The sequence below is a fragment of the Siphateles boraxobius genome, unplaced genomic scaffold, assembly GCF_051911475.1.
Source record: "Siphateles boraxobius isolate OS27281-9 unplaced genomic scaffold, OSU_SipBor_1 29, whole genome shotgun sequence".
NCBI lineage: Eukaryota > Metazoa > Chordata > Actinopteri > Cypriniformes > Leuciscidae > Siphateles > Siphateles boraxobius.
The window spans coordinates 20352205-20369361 of record NW_027508908.1 but is presented as its reverse complement, the minus strand read 5'-3'; the positions used below and the strand labels follow the sequence as shown (position 1 = coordinate 20369361).

At 36.7% G+C, this 17157-nt stretch overlaps 1 protein-coding gene across 1 annotated transcript; it reads right to left on the bottom strand.

Annotated features, from left to right (window-relative positions):
• Nucleotides 1-3368: 3368 nt before the first annotated feature.
• dis3 (DIS3 exosome endoribonuclease and 3'-5' exoribonuclease) lies at nt 3369-16131 on the bottom strand. The gene is made up of 21 exons (XM_077246891.1): nt 15627-16131; nt 14526-14683; nt 14236-14429; nt 13373-13446; nt 13091-13258; nt 12811-12972; nt 11811-11927; nt 11149-11286; nt 10721-10867; nt 10514-10630; nt 10325-10426; nt 9696-9760; nt 9499-9583; nt 9289-9416; nt 9098-9184; nt 8491-8647; nt 6278-6492; nt 4737-4905; nt 4461-4619; nt 4202-4324; nt 3369-3776 (listed from the first exon to the last, which is right to left on the bottom strand). Exons 1-21 carry the CDS (start codon nt 15843-15845, stop codon nt 3708-3710), a joined length of 2853 nt encoding a protein of 950 aa, XP_077103006.1. The 5' UTR covers nt 15846-16131; the 3' UTR covers nt 3369-3707.
• Nucleotides 16132-17157: the final 1026 nt, after the last annotated feature.

The window sequence follows — 17157 nt, the reverse complement described above, 5'->3', positions numbered from 1 at the left end:
ATGAAAAGTATGAGCATGTACAGCACTCAATACTTAGTTGGGGCTCCTTTTGCCTGAATTACTGCAGCAATGCGGCGTGGCATGGAGTCGATCAGTCTGTGGCACTGCTCAGGTGTTATGAGAGCCCAGGTTGCTCTGATAGTGGCCTTCAGCTCTTCTGCATCGTTGGGTCTGGCGTATCGCATCGTCCTCTTCACAATACCCCATCGATTTTCTTTAGGGTTAAGGTCAGGCGAGTTTTCTGGCCAATTAAGAACAGGGATACCATGGTCCTTAAACCAGGTACTGGTAGCTTTGGCACTGTGTGCAGGTGCCAAGTCCTGTTGGAAAATGAAATCTGCATCCCCATAAAGTTGGTCAGCAGCAGGAAGCATGAAGTGCTCTAAAACTTCCTGGTAGACAGCTGCGTTGACCTTGGACCTCAAAAAACACAGTGGACCAACACCAGCAGATGACATGGCACCCCAAACCATCACTGACTGGAAACTTTACACAAGACTTAAAGCAACGTGGATTCTGTGCCTCTCCTCTCTTCCTCCAGACTCTGGGACCTTGATTTCCAAAGGAAATGCAAAATTTACTTTCATCAGAGAACATAGCTTTGGACCACTCAGCAGCAGTCCAGTCCTTTTTGTCTTTAGCCCAGGCGAGACGCTTCTGACGCTGTGTCTTGTTCAAGAGTGGCTTAACACAAGGAATGCGACAGCTAAAACCCATGTCTTGCATATGTCTGTGCGTGGTGGTTCTTGAAGCACTGACTCCAGCTGAAGTCCACTCTTTGTGAATCTCCCCCACATTTTTGAATGGGGTTTGTTTCACAATCCTCTCCAGGGTGCGGTTATCCCTATTGCTTGTACACTTTTTTCTACCACATCTTTTCCTTCCCTTAACCTCTCTATTAATATGCTTGGACACAGTGAACAGCCAGCCTCTATAGCAATGACCTTTTGTGTCTTGCCCTCCTTGTGCAAGATGTCAATGGTTGTCTTTTTGACAGCTGTCAAGTCAGCAGTCTTCCCCATGATTGTGTAGCCAACACAACTAGACTGAGAGACCATTTAACGGCCTTTGCAGGTGTTTTGAGTTAATTACAAGGTTCGTACAAGGTGCTTAAAGTGCTTGAAGTACTTGAATTTGACTTTTAGAAATTTAAGTCCTGGAAAACCCTTGAAAACAGCCATATTTTTGAAGAGGTACTTGAAAAGTGCTTGAATTATTAAAAATAGGGATGCACCGATACCGAGCTCATGTAAAAATGCTCCGATACCAACAACCGATAGGCCTCCCAGGCAGCGTGTGTATAGTAACACACAGCTGTGGTGCGCGCGCTGATCAGAGGAAACCGCGCAGTGGATTGAGCGCGCAGCGGCACAGACGCGCGAGCTGGTCGAGCGCATCCCTTTAAACAGAAGGAAGTTTTGAAGGAAATCAGTGGAAGGTTTGTAGTTCAGTCGGACGTCAATGGCAAATACAATAAAACGAGGCATGTAGCTTATTATTAACGTTAACTGACGAGAGAGAGAGAGAGAGAGAGAGAGAGAGAGAGAGAGCGCAGTTCTGTTGAATGCTCTTGATTGCTGATCGTTCACTCAGCACGTATTATTTGGATGAAAACTAAATCATATATGTAAGTAAAGTAAAACATGAACTGTTACCTGATTTATGTATAACGATTGATTCCCTACATTATTACTGGACGTTTGCAGTCAAGAAGTTCCATGAACGCAAACATAAGCGCGCGCCCCGCAAACCGGCGAATACTGAACGTCTTTCGCTTGTACGGACGAAAGTCAGTTATATCTCAAGTGAAGTAGCTATGTTCAAATGCGTCCGTGCGTTCGGTCTTAAAGGGGCAGTTTAACAAACCCACTGCTGTTTAAATGTTAATTAAACAATGGACAACTAAATTACTCACTGCTCTTGACTAAATAGGCTACACTTTTCAACTTTACAAAAAGATCCATCTATATTTAATTTATCCAGTAATGAATATGCAATTTTTTCACATTTTATTACTTTATTCAAATTTCTGTACCTGTTAGATCTACCCGAAAAACTCTAAAAACACTGTTTATTTTATTTGTAGCCTTTCTTTGTTCTATCGTATTTATTTGTAAGTTGATTATTCGTTCTTATATTGTTGCTGACTGCTTACCTTTAATAATGTTTTAAATTCACATTAATTAGGCAGGAAGTTTTTGTTGAAGTATCAAAATTGGATTAAATAATTGATATTTCAATGACCCAATCCTCAGCACTGACCCTGCTGGAGCTGCTCTAGTGTAAATATGTTCTGTGCTATTCAATGAAAGATACAATATGATAGAGCAATAGAATGTACAGTAACTGAAGCTCATACAATATATTTTAGCAGGCTTAATTAAGCATGAAAATAATTGAAAGAAATATATGTTTGATGAACAAATGAAGCCAACTAATATGATTTATATTCTCTTGGTTTATCTACTAATACATTTAAAAATTACAAATGCAGTGAAAATTCAGGGATCGGTTACGGTATCGGTATCTCGTTCTGCAAAAAGTGTTATCTGTCCATCCCTAATTCAAAATATTGTGGTGTTTTTTTGTTGAAAAAATAAAATTTTCACGCTCAATCAACACTGCACCCCGTCTGAGAAACATCAGATACCTTATGTTTAATTTGAGTAAAAAAATAAAATGAAATAAATAAAAATAATAATAAAGACATTGTTTGATAAGTGCCGATTGAGGTCCTTGAAATCCAAAAAAGTAGTGCTTGAAAAGTCCTTGAAAGTCCTGGAATTTCATTTCACAGAGTCCGTACGAACCCTGTAATTAGCTGATTAGAGTGTGGCACCAGGTGTCTTTGATATTGAACTTTTTCACAATATTCAAATTTTCTGAGATACAGATTTTGGGGTTTTCATTAGTTGTCGGTTATAATCATCAAAATTAAAAGGAATGAACACTTGAAATATATCAGTCTGTGTGTAATGAATGAATATAATATCCAAATTTCACTTTGGAATTACTGAAATAAATCAACTTTTTGATGATATTCTAATTATATGACCAGCACCTGTACTTGATACAGCGGTCTTTAAATCTGATGCTCAGAACAAATTGTCAGTGGTTCTGATTCTACAAATTTGGATAATCCCTTGAACTCTACAATGTATACAATATAGTTTTCAGCCAAACTTTCATTTGTTATTATCAAACAATGAAGTCAAAAATCACACAAGTGTCAATTTCAGAGGATAAATGTTTGGGCATGTGAATTTGGTTTTATATAAATGAATTTCACTGAAGATATTCACAAAATCTCACACTTTTCTATGGAAAAGCTCATTTCTAATGATTGTGTTTACTGAACAAAAAACGAATTTCTTAAAATGTTCATATATAAAATTTAATAATGATATTCTGTTTTCACTGAAAATTAATCCAGATGGATGATATAACAGTACTGCTCGAATGATAATTCTACAGTTTATCACAGATTGTAGAAAATGGTGAATTAGCTAGTTTAAAAAAAAAATTCAAAAGCAAAAACTACTGATGTAAACAATAAAAAGAAACTACTAAAACCCTTTCATATCAATTTCTTTCACTTGTGCATTCACTCAAGGCTCCCCTGAAACTACCTTGTAGCTGATCTGAAAATCTTTTCTTTAATTTTTGCTTTTATAATTATTAGTACTCTGCTTCTTGGTCCACAGGTGTCAGCGGTCAAGCCTGGGTTTTTTTGCCACTGGTTCCGATTGGGGCACAGGTACACTAACCCCAGGGATCTGGAAAAGACAACAATACAAAACTATATTTTAGTGACGCATTTAAAATGTCTACATTGTTTCGACCTGTTGACGTAACTTCTATCTAGAGATGTAACTTATAATAATCAACAAATAAGCCCAGGGAGAGATATCACTACAAATATACCATAAACAAAGGGACATAAGGGATAAATGAGCACTAGGATAGTCATTATTGTAATAACAAAATAAATACAAATTCTAACTTAAATCAATATTTACTGTCCATTTATTACATATTTGGTTAATTGTAGGAGACTGGTCAATTATAGTTTTATGGACTTTAAACTAATGCTAAACTAAAAAAAAAATCTATCGCAGCTGCAATTGACACTTAAGAATCATGTATTCAAGAGAGCCATGTAATGTGCTAGCAATGTCTCTCAACAAAAACAAAAACGTACCACTGGTTCAATGAGCGCCATTCTGATCCTCTGATGCTGGAGGTTGGAAGCATCTAGGCTAATTGTCACTTTGACTTTATCAAATATGTGGAAAGTGTGTCCTTCCACTTTGAGAGTGGGACCCTGAGGAGAGGGGGGGAAAAAACAGGTTCAACCTCAGAACATTCATAGGATCAAGCAATATCTCATGAATATAACCTGTAAGGCTAGCATTGCCTGGTTATGGGCTGCGCAGACTGATGTCAAGGTTTATGCGTACCTCAGAGTCAAAGTTGAGATGAGGGTTGGGTTTGTCCTTGTTCTCAAAGAACACAGTGCCCTCCAAACCAAATTTAGGAATGAGGATTATGATGGCATTTTTTCTTACAAAGAGAATGAAGCCTTCCTCATTTATGATTCCTTTATTCTTGAAAAATAGCTGAAGACATGAGATGAAAGACACCATGTTAAAAAAGAAATCTGCAACAATTACACCACAAACCATCATAGTCATGTTTTTTCTGGAGACGTGTTGATGTTAGTGCTTGCGGTTTACCTGAGTGTGGAATGCCACTGAGGCTCTCTGTGCATACTGGGCCATTTTGTGTCTGTAGTTGAGGTTGCTGCACAAAGCCGACTGCTTATGCTTGTCCATCAGATCTGGGTACGTGCTGTCTGCATTAATAGCCACCGCTAACAGACGGTGAACTATGATATCAGAGTATCTACAAAATAAATTAAAAAACAAGCATAAATGTTCAATCAAGAAGGGTCAATTTATGAATAGGTGAAAAAAAGGTACATCATAATGAAGTAATCCATACGACCCCAGTGGATGAATCGTTTCGTTTATATTTTTAACTTTTCAGTTCACCCAAAAATGAAATGTCTATCATCCTTTACTTACCCTAATGTTGTTCCAAACTCATAAGACTTTCGTTAATCTTTAAAACACAATTAAATATATTTTTAATGAAATCTGAGAGATTTCTCTCCCTCCATTGTATCTATTCACCCAAAACTCGTGATACTTCAAAACGTGCATAAACGTTTCGATCATGGCGAGCACCGTAAAAAGAAATCCATATGAATCAAAGTCTTCTGAAGAGACACAATCACTTTATATGAGCAGATTTAATTCAGGCTTTTATTGACATTTAAACAATGATCATTACACACATACATAGAGAACGTTACATTTAAGAAAACAGAAGCTCAAACATGCTTGCTTGACATGAGGACCAATGAGGTTTGTTCTCACGCATCAAGCAAGTACGGCTGAGCTGCTGTCGACCATTCTTGATGTATGTGTAATGATCAAAGTTTATATGTGAATACAAGCCGAAATTAAATCTAATCACAATACAAAGTGATCGTGTCTCTGTAGAAGACTTGGATTAAACTGCTTGATTCATATGGATTCATTTCATAATCTTTTTACGAATGTTTTGAACCATCAGAGTTTTGAGGGAATAGACTTTCAGTGGAGGAACATAACTTTCATAAATATCATTACTATCTTTTTTAGATTTCATTAATATCTTCATTTGTGTTTTGAAGTTAATCAAAAGTCTTATGGGCTTGGAATGACATGAGAGTGATTAACTGATGACAGAATTTATCTTTGGGTGAGCTAACCCCTTTACCTAAAAACCATCGCTTTCTGCTAACTCTCATACTTAGTTTCATGAGAGGGTCAACTTTACTTTTGATTTGAAGAAAGTGTTTTGAAGCACTGGTCCTTTGTGCTTCTGTGTAACGTCCCAGTTCACAACATGCATTCAAAAGAGTTTACCCTTGAGGTAAAGCTAAGCAAGTAACAACCCCCGTAAATCCAAGTATGGCAGCTTGTCGACAGCAATTGTTTATAATTAAAATAAGTTTAAAATATTAGTATTTTTATACAAAGAATTATCGCTTTGCTTCAGCAGACACAGATTCATCCACTGGGATAGTATGGATTACCGTCAATGTGTTCATCTGAAGAAAGAAAGGTATACATCTAGGATGGCATGAGGGGAAGTAAATCATTTTTGGTTTCACTATGCCTCTAAATTGATTGAATATAACAGTTTTAAAGGGACTAGTCCGTCTCACCTTCTGATGGGTGATGTGAAGTGTGTGTAAATGGGTGATGCCAAGCCATAGTGGTGGAAATCATTGTCCATGCCAGAGCAGAAATACACAGCCTGCATCATGCAGCGGGTGGCCAGAATCCTCAGCAGAGTGTTGAAGTATGGAAAGCTCTCAGTCGTTGCATTGTTCAGGGAATCGGCTAGAGCTTTGGCTGAATCTGTATGGATGACGAGGTCCTGGAGAAAAGGAATAACATGGCAAAAATTTCAATGAAACTAACCCAAAATGCTGCACTTATTTAAAATGTGAGATGATTATACCTCTCTAGATGGTTCATATCATGAAAAAGTTTGGGATGCCCTAGACCCTCATATACTCACAGGAAAAAAACAGTTTTTAACGTTTGCTCAGAGGTAAAAATAAGTTTGAAATGGCTTTGCAATGGTATGCCAAAACCCAAAAGAAGCCCTTCAAACATAATAGATTGGTGTGTGTGGAGGCTCCGCCTTCTTTGACATGGAACTCTTTCTTCTGTTCAGTCCATTGAAGTCAGACGCAAGTAAAAACATGAACACTAAAGAGAGCAGATTTGTAGTAGAAACTGAAGTCCTAATTGAAAGAGACACTGACACTGTTTTTTCATGTTTAATACTGTAAAACTGCTTGCTTTAAAGCATATATTGTATAAAGTGGTATATAAACAAACATGACTTGACTGGAGTTCTGAATTGTAGAGCTTGTGCTTAGATGCTTCTTAACTGCTGTTTACTTACTGTTGTGTGTTTAATTTGTTATTGAGAGGAAAACACAGAGCACATATAACATCATCTGAATACATCCAGATGTTAAATAACAGTATATAGCAGCAAAGGTATTTCAAACTTCTTTTCACCCCTAAGCAAAGAATGAACAAGAACTTTGCCGTGAGTATATAGTAACGATGCTCCGATCAGCATTTTTGGGGCCGATCACCGATTACCGATCACCAAAATCATGATCTGCCGATTGCCGATCACAGAATGGCAGGGGAATGGGAATCTTTTATCTATAATCTAGCAGAGTTTGCACCATTTGTAGAAATGTGTTTATTTAATTGTATTTAGAAAATGAGATGTCTTAAGGCTACTGTAGGCCAGCTTTCCCAAATAAGGCAGAGTAACATTAAATTATTCCAAACAAAGAGGGGTCAGGCAGACCAACACACATCAGATCAGCCTAATGGGAGGGGATCAAGTTACACTTAGGCATTTTTGGAAATTGTAGCCTCTTAATACAGCCACTACATTTACTAATTGGCAACAAAATGTACAACTTGTAACACCAAAACTGGCTACTGATAAAAGGACAAAACTATGGCAAGTTTTTTTTCTGTTATTAATATGAACGTCTGATGTAGTTGAGCAGAATGCTCATTTATGAAGTTTCTTCATTAAATGACATATTTAATGAGATTATGCCTGAAAAGGTTTTAGATTTTTAGGTTTTAGGTTTTAGAAGTCATAAACAAGATGACTTCTTGTTTATATTTGTTTTGTTTTATTGTATTTATATGATATTTGTATTTTTATAATTGAATTTTTGCCATGAAAATAGCTTTGAATGCTGACATGGCATTAAATAAAATAATTTGAATCTGATGTATAGGCTAGTTGAGGAACCAACTACGTCAGATCAAAAAAAATAAAATACCACCACCACTTTTGAAACATCTCGCGGCACGAATGTATCAATACAAATAAATAAAAACTTCTCCAGTTAACTCAGAGCATTCATTTTGTTCATTTGTTAAATAAGAGGAGATCTAACGCTGAAATGTTTTTTTTTATCAAGGGATCAAAGAGCTCGTTGCTGCAGAAATCAGTGGCGCAGATACCGCGTTCTGTTGTGTCTCGCGCGGTGCACGGTCTTCACTCGGACGCGCGCTTCAATCCGTTGGGAGACTCCCTATTCGTTCCGGTGAAGGAGAACTCATGTTGCCACTGCCAAGCTCCACTCTGCTGTCGTGTGCCCGTGCGCCACACATGCAGGTGGGAAAAAGTCGCGGGAGTAATTTACGTCACGTGATCGGCTTTTTTGATCGGCGCTTTTGGGGTTCGCCGATCAATCTATTTTTAGCCAATATCGGTCGATCATGATCGGCGTCCGATCAACCGGAGCATCCCTAGTATATAGGGGCTTTACTTTTCTTTTGGATTATATAGAGAAGAAACCAAATATAAAAAACATCCACTCACCCTTGACTTTGCAGCCTTTATGAGGATGTCATAGTTGGATGGTGGCGGTGCAGGGTGTTTCCTCAGTAGGGCACATTCTGAGAACTCATCATAGATCTTCTGCGCTACAGAGATATTTGCCAACAACATGAACTCCTCCACCATAGAATTAGTCTCCCTGGGGAAATATGTAAAGGTCATGTAACACTTTATTTCGATGGTCCACTTTAGACATTCTACTAACTATAAGTAACTTTGCAACTACATGTCAACTATTAGTAGACTGTCAGCTTAATATCTGCGAACTTTTTATTTTGATGGTCCACCCAACAGACATTCTACTGACTTTAAGTAACTTTGCAACTGTCAACTTATTCTACTAGCTCGAACCCTAACCTAACAGTCTACTAATACTCTAATGAGAGTTAGCTGACATGTAATTGCAAAGTTACTTATAGTTAGTAGAATGTCTAAAGTGGACTCGAAATAATATAAACAAAGGGCACATTTAAACTTTCAGAATCCAGACAAAGAAAGGAAAAAGTAATTAATAAGAAATAACCAAAAATAACTAAAGAAAACAGCATATTTTAAAGACGTAAGGCAGAAAGAGGTATATGGAACTCACATCAGTTCTTTGGTCTGCAGATCTATGGGGTCATGCGTCTCACTGTCTATATGGAAACGTACTTCGGGAGAGGAGAGGGTCAGCGCTCTGAAAAATGGTAAAATAAGCAGCCCTTACAAACTGTGTCAACGCAAAGGGTTAAAGTCTGCTTCAGAATCATAGCCGAGTTTCAAAATTACAGATCTAGTTACCCTTTGTCAATCCTCCGGCCCTTTAAGATCTTGGCCAGTTTGTTAAGGCCCCGCAGGCTTTTTGTGATGTCATCATTCATGGTGGTGTCATCGATCCTCATCTGAGCTTCGGCATATGTAAGGGAGGCCTTACAAGACAAAACAACACTTCCTTGAAGACCATCTTAGAACAGTTTTAAACACATTTTTTTCAAATTAGAGGCAGCATACCTTGGAGTTAATGATGCTCTTTGTGAAGTGAGTTTTGATGATTTCAGCTTTGTGGTTCATCTCCCAAATACAAGAAAATGCTAACCTGAGTGTGAAAGTACATATTAGACAGTGAAGGTTAAAGCATGTGTAAATATATATTAAAGAGTTTACAAAGCATAATCACATGGAGGATAATGGTTTCATAGGAAGCACACCTCTCAACATTGGACCGCAGAGAGCACAAGTTGGAACTCAGAAGTTCAGGAACCATATCAATTCTCTGTGGAAAGGAATGACTATTTATCACAAAAATGAATGAAGAAAGTAATATGCACAAAAAAAGTAAAATATTAATCCTACACTACCATTAAAAAGTTTGGGGTTGTAAGATTTTTTTAAAAGTCTCATGCTTCACCAAGGCTGTATTTATTTGATAAAAAATATACAGTAAAACAGTAATATGATGAATTATTACAATTTAAAATAACCTCATTTTATTACAAGTTAAAAACAGTTCTGCTGCTTAATATTTTTTGTGTAAACTGTGATACTTTTTTTTCAGAATTATTTGACGAGTAGAAAGAAAAATATATTATATTTAAAATATATTTTATGTAACAATATAAAGGTCTTTACTGTCATTTTTTATCAATTTACTGTAATTTTTATCAATGTATAGCATCCTTTCTGAATAAAAGTATTAATTTATTATTAAAAATAACACTAATAACCTTATAATTAATCAATAGTTATACTAAACAAAAGTCTAATTTTAAAATAAGTATTCCTGGTTATAGTTTTTGACCCAGCCAATCCATAATCTGTTTTTTCCACAAACAAGTACCTTTCCACAAAGGTAGACTGTAGTGCCTCGGCTTGCTGCCTCTTGATCTAGTGCATTTCCTGGCCGAATAAAATGGCTGACATCTGCTATGTGAACGCCAACCTAAAAGAAATGCATGCCATTCAATTCAAAACCCCAAGGAACAGCACTACTACATTCCCTTTACCTTTCAAAATACTTTATACATACCTCCAAGTTTCCATTCTCCAGTTCCCGACAGTGAAGAGCATCATCAATATCCGTACAGCCAGGAGGATCCACACTACACACAAAGAGGTGTCTGAGATCTGCTCTGACCTTTAACTCCTGCAGGAAATCACAGATAAACATCAAGCCTGGAGCATTTCCAGAGTTATAATGAAACATTCTGACACAACAAAGCATGACTGCCCTTACCTCCTCAGTAATACTCCAGGGCATCTTGGGAAGGAAGCTAAGAACAGCCTGAGAGAAGGGCTGGTGACGAACATCATGTTCTAGGAGAAGCACCTCTGTCTCAGTCTCTTTATCTCCTGCAGTACCCAGGTTTTTAACAAAGTGTCCCTGAGAGACATGGAGAAAAATACTATGAAATGATCAGAGGAATTTTAACATCCAGGCTTCCAGATTCAAGCTATGTTTAATCATTCATTTAAAACAGTGTGTAAAGATGCAGAAAAAGTGGATATTAATACACAATATGCAGGATTGATAATCCTAAATGCTAGCTTGCATCAAAATACTATAAAAAAGCATCTCTGAGGGAAATACGTTGCCTAAAACTCAAATTAAATCAGCATGCCATTATTTGTATAAAGTGAAGAGTGTAAATGACTGACACTTACGTTTGGGTATCTGGAGTTTTTAGGCCAGCCATCTATAGCAACCATAATCCTCTGTCCAACCAGAGTTGCGGATTGTCTAGTCTCGATTCGAATACGTGGGATTCGTCGGTCTGCTGGGGTGAAAAGGTGTCTTGTTGCCTGGTGTTAAAGTTCAAAATAGTTCATTAATGCAATGCATCAGACAAGCATCAAAAGATTAATGAAAAAGAGATTCTTTATATATATATATATATATATTATATATATATATATATATTATATATATATATATATATAAATAAATAAAACTAATTCCCCTTTGTAAGTAGTCAATACTGTAATACTGATCAAAATACAGTGATTATAGGAGTAAAACTGTATTATTGTGCATTTATCTGTTCAGAATAAGATTTCCATTCAATAAGCAAACTATTCTGCTGCCACATTTCAAACTAATCAATTTTTTAAAAAGTTTAAGAAAGAAGTCTCTCATGCTTACCGACTTATTTTAACAAACACAAAGTAAAAACTATTTTTACAATTTAAAATAATTGTTTTCCGTTTTAATATATTTCCTGTAATTTATACCTGAAATGGCAAAGCTGTGTTTTCAACATCATTTCTCCAGTCTTCAATGTCACATGATCTTTCAGAAATCATTGTAATATGCCGATCACTGTTACCTCTTTGATCTGCGACTGTGAGAGCATCCCACAGAAAGGCCTCCAGTTCCTCTTTATAATCCCCACCACTCGTCCAGTGGGTTTAAGAGCGCTAGACTCCGATGCTTCACTCTTCAACTACAACACAACAGCAAAGAGTCACTACACACATAACAAAGGTGTCACACAGGTCACAAAAATTAGGGATGCACAATATATCGGCCACCATATCAGACCGGAATGGACGAGATGGACAAATGTCCGTACTGTACTACTTTAGACGCTATTACAAGAGAAAGATATAAACAAAATCGAAACATATGTTAGACGTGATCCTTATGTCATGAAGAGGAGCGATTTTTCAACTGAACTGAAAGATTTGCCTGCCATCGAGGCGGTAGATATCAGCAACTACCTTGTCCTACAGACATACTTTGACTTTACAAAGTTCGGAAACTGGTACGTTACACAAACATAGCCAAACAAGTTGTAATAACTCACCTACAGTACAGACGTACTGTAACGTTAGGTTTGCAAGCCATTTTTTCCGGAGTTTTTCTGTTAATTTCTTGCATTTTTCCCCCTTATGAACAACAACTTTTGGTACACGATAAAAACTCCTCGCGGTTTCTCGGTTTGATCGATTTGAGCAATCATAAACGACGCAAAACATAGGCATTTTTAGTTTGTTATAGTGCTTCCTAAATGTAGCAAATCACTTCTTGCCCTCCATCTGCATGGCATGGCAACGCAGTGACGTGACGTCATATGCAAACAAGCTATTAATGCTCTCAAATTACATCCAAATTTGGATTTAGATTTATCTGCCAATATATCGGTTGTCGGCTTTCAAATATCAAGGTTTATTGGTATCGACCAAAATGTTCATACCGGTTCATCCCTAACAATATATAAACCCATTATACATTATTGACATAAAGGGTTCTGATTCAACTACTCAGTGTCTTTTGATACATTCTAGTAATTATATCAACTGTTGATCTTATGGGACTTATCTTACCTTATTCTCAGACTCATCTTCCTCAGCATCTTCATCACCTGGACTATCGTCCAGCAGCACAACAGATGATGGAGCAACCCAGTGTTCTCTGGGTAGGAGTTCAACAGCCACTACATCCTGATGCACAGCCCGGTTTAAATTCTGAAAGCCTCGAAGCAGAACCTGCCAGAACATATAATGTTATAAATGTTCTTAAAAATACGACAAAAATGACTAGAATGACTATTTTATCAAATTAAAATAATCAATAGCTTGTCTTTCTTCATGATAACCTGCCTACCTCATTAATATCCGTCCCCTCTCGATGTATAAAGACTGTGCCCTCCAGATAGTTATCTCTGTTGGCATGGAATGTGCCCTGAAGAAACGTTCCGTTCTTAATGCCAGTCTGAATCCTGGATAAGGGCAGGTGCTCTGGAAAGAGTAACTTACTGCCAGTGTTTTCATTCTATAAAGAATCATGAAAAAAGAGAAGTCATTATGTAAAACAATAAAAATATATATATATATATATACAAAAACTAAAAGCTTTCTTGATCATTCTTCATCACATTGTACGCACTTGATCATCAGCTGTCAATGCAAGCCTGTCCACAAGCTCAGGATTGCCAATCAAGCTCTTGATATACTCTTCACCTACATGAGAAAAGAATATAGAAATAAAACCTGCATTCATTTTTAAATCTTAATTATAACAGGCTGTCAATAAAAATTTGCTAATTCATTTTACACTACCGTTCAAAAGTTTGGGTTGGCAAGATTTTTTTATTGTTTTTGAAAGTCACTATGGCTGCATTTATTTAATTAAAATACGGTAAAAACAGACTACTTTAATATATTTTAAAATGTAATTTATTCCTGTGATAGCAAAGCTGAATTTTCAGTATTGTTACTTTTAGGTAAAAGAGCCAATCGCTGATTGGTAAAGTCAAGCGCTTCACTGCAGCTGCCGTTAGAAGCTCCGGTTCCCATGACTCGTGCTTAGGACTGCACATGCGCATTGGCACGTCTAGCCTGAAAAATTTGTAACGCTATTTGAGCATAAGAAACAACATTTATGAGACAGTTCATGCTTTGAAATATGTTATTTAATTTAGGGTTTAGCAAGCAGTTTTTTGAGATTTCAGGATTCCCCCATTCAAATAGATAGGATGTCCGAAATAGTTGCCCGGAGGCGTTGCAAATATGGCCTCCAAGTTTACACAATAAATGTATTTACTTTCACTTTAGATCAAGTTAATGTTTCCTCACTGAATAAAATACATTTCTTTCAACTTTTGAAAGGTAGCGTATAAAGGGGAAAACACATCATCCTCCCAAACCATTAGTTTAACATGAACAATTAAATTCAAACTAACCCTAAACTAGCCATAATAAAGACAGTACTTCAAACTTCCAGTGCCACAATTAAAAAAAGTGTCTTACATCTGTACACAATCAGACCACACTGCTCTGCCTTTTCTTTATTAGCCCGGTCATTGGTCAGAAGAACCACTTTCAGTGGGCCACCATCGGTCACTTTAGCCAGGTGATCGGTGTACCACTTAGCAGCGACACGGATGGCTCGGTCATTACGATCATTCGCACTTTCCCCTTGCTCTCGTTCAACGAATGTTTCCCTTTAATCATAGAGAATTATGAGGCAGATGCATTCAAGTTAAATCAAAAGCGTATCATGAAGGTACTGTTAAGACAAGCTTCTCAGGATGTGTTACCTGTGATGCTCATTGGTGAAGGTGTAGAAGTGCTTATCCTTCTCATGAATAGCATCCTTGATTCTTTTGTAGACCGTGGCGCTCCTGTGTCTGACCTCTTGTAAAACGGTCTGAAGAATGACGACGTTCCTGATCAGAGGGTCCACGAGGATGTCAAGCTGTCAGAATTGAATAACAAATCAGTTACGTCTCATTTAAGGCAAGACACTCCAAGCAAAACCATTGTTTTTTCATGCATTGGTCAATTTTGCCCCATAAAATGTATTTTTTCAGACTAGTGGAAAGAAAACATACAAAAAACACATTTAAGTTTCTGTCGATTTCAATTACAATACATATGTTCAAAGGCTGTTTTCTCAAAATCTCCACTGAAGGTTTTTACAGAGGGGTTTGTTCATACATCATTTGCCTGGTTTTTATAACATTGTATTCCTACAAATATGGTAGGCTAATGTTTTATCTAGCTGTTGACATTTTTTTATATATTGATAAGTGGGTCATATAAACAGATATCCCAAATCCCTTCTGTAAAAACTTTAAATATGTCAACAAAATAAAAACAAGAATTTAGAACCTGGCTTTATTCAAATATTCTGAGTTCAATTTCTGAGTTCCAGAAATGTATGCAAATCAGTGCATATTTAATTAAATGTTGCTTTATTTGCATATTTAAACTACATTCCAGAAAACTTGCAATGCAATAATTTATCTGTATATACTATCAAGTTGGAAAATATGGTGACAAATAGTTTTTTTTTTTCCTATTCACCTGCGTTACCTTATATTGCCTTACTAGTTATTTTATTCAAAGTGACGTGAACTTTGCAATTGCAAGATGCTTTAGGATTTTCATTTTTTAGGGGATCACCTATTCTAAGAATTCCTTTAACCAGCCAATAACTGATCAGACAACCCATGTACAATAGGTTTCTTTGGTTCTTCGTGTTATGGCACACACTCACACTGACCTAAGTCATCTGGTCTTCTAACAGGCTGATATGACAGTTGATTGATTACAAAAACAAGTAAAAATCCATGTTATTGTTAACAGTGAATTGAAATAATTAAATTGAAATGAGATTAAAATGAGTGATAATTTACCTGATGTAAAACCACATTTGTGTCTGGGATTAAATAGTGAGGATACGAGCACAGGTTACTCGCTATGCACGCGTACTCTTGTAGCACTGGAGCTTCATCTTTGCACTCCTTACAAACTTCACTTCCGCACCAGATGTCATCTCGTAGGTAATGTTCGCGCACTATTTTCAACACTCCACCAGAGCGGGTCTTCTTCACAAATGTTTTGGATTTTAACATGGTACAAACTGTAACGACTGTGGTTTTGAGGAGCTGCTCCACCAAAACACACCACTCAGATAACCCACGTGCGTGTGTTGCAGTGCGCCAACTAAATATTATTCCGGAGTGATTAAGCGAAGCAAAGGGTTCTTTACCTTCTTTTTGAACAGCACTGCACTCAAAATCCACATATAAAACGACACAAATGTATTTGTTAAAACTGTACACTATCGGGAGTCTCCAAGCAGCCAGAGTGTGTTTTGTAGCTGTTCCCTTACAGTTCCAAACACCCCAAAAGGTGCTGTCTGGCCATTTTGATGTTCACAATGGGGTGGAGTTAGAGCTGAGTTGGTCTTCTCTGTCTTTACCATATTACACCACTAGAGGGAGATACAACACTTATTATACAAGACGAGGCACGTCAACGTGTGAGAAGTTCGGCGTAGCTAAAATGTACCATATGACTTGTCCCAATGTATTTTTTTTCTCCATTTACTTGAGAAAATCTACTATTTTGTCCCTGTGCTATAACAGCTCCTGATTTGCTTCCTGAATGCAATACTGTTTACAGTTCACACTGATTTGATTCTCCTAAAAAAGGGCGCAAAAGGCAAACTTAGTTTGAGTAAATTTGCAATATCATCGCTGAAAGCGTTTTGTAATGCCACAACCCTCTTAAATTTCTAATTTGAAACAACATTTAGTCCTAATTCAGTATAAAGCTGTTTACAACATTAATTTGTTTTTGTTTTGTTTTTTAATTAATTGAATTAATATTATTATTTTAATTATTCCCTAACCTTAATCTTTTTTATTTTAAAGTCATCATTTCCATTTAGGTGAAACAAAGGCAAAATTACCATCATGGTCCAACTATGAAAATTAGCTATCTGAATGTATCATAGCCTCAATTCGACGGGCGCATGGTTTTTATTCCACATGCAACCTCGTTCTGGCCAATTATCATCCATCAAAACTATTTTGTAAAAGGTTTTTTGACGGCTATTTGCTCTTTTTCTAAAATAAGTTTCATTTGGGGCTCTTAGCTATATGCATTCTGCATAGTCCTAATAACAAAATATGTGTTAAATAAAATGAATAAAATTTGTTCATTAACCATTTGAGACCTCTATAGTGCCTGCAAACACATATGATTATTTTTATAAATTCAAACAATTTGTAATACAATACTGGACATATAAATATTTTCCATAACAACTCTAGTTTTTAATGTAAGATATTTGTTTTCAGAGCTTAAATGTGGTTGGTCATGTTAAAGTTTAAAGAGCTTAGCTTTAAAGTTGTATTGTTGTTCACATCATCAACATTC

Bases quoted from the DNA above. Each gene is read 5' to 3' on its own strand.
- dis3 (XM_077246891.1), bottom strand. From the start codon at position 15,845: ATGTTAAAATCCAAAACATTTGTGAAGAAGACCCGCTCTGGTGGAGTG. The intron at 11,287-11,810 runs GTAACAGTGATC...CTTTAACACCAG, and splicing joins CACAGTCGCAGATCAAAGAG to GCAACAAGACACCTTTTCAC. The intron at 9,185-9,288 runs GTAACTAGATCT...ACCATTTTTCAG, and splicing joins GGCCGGAGGATTGACAAAGG to AGCGCTGACCCTCTCCTCTC.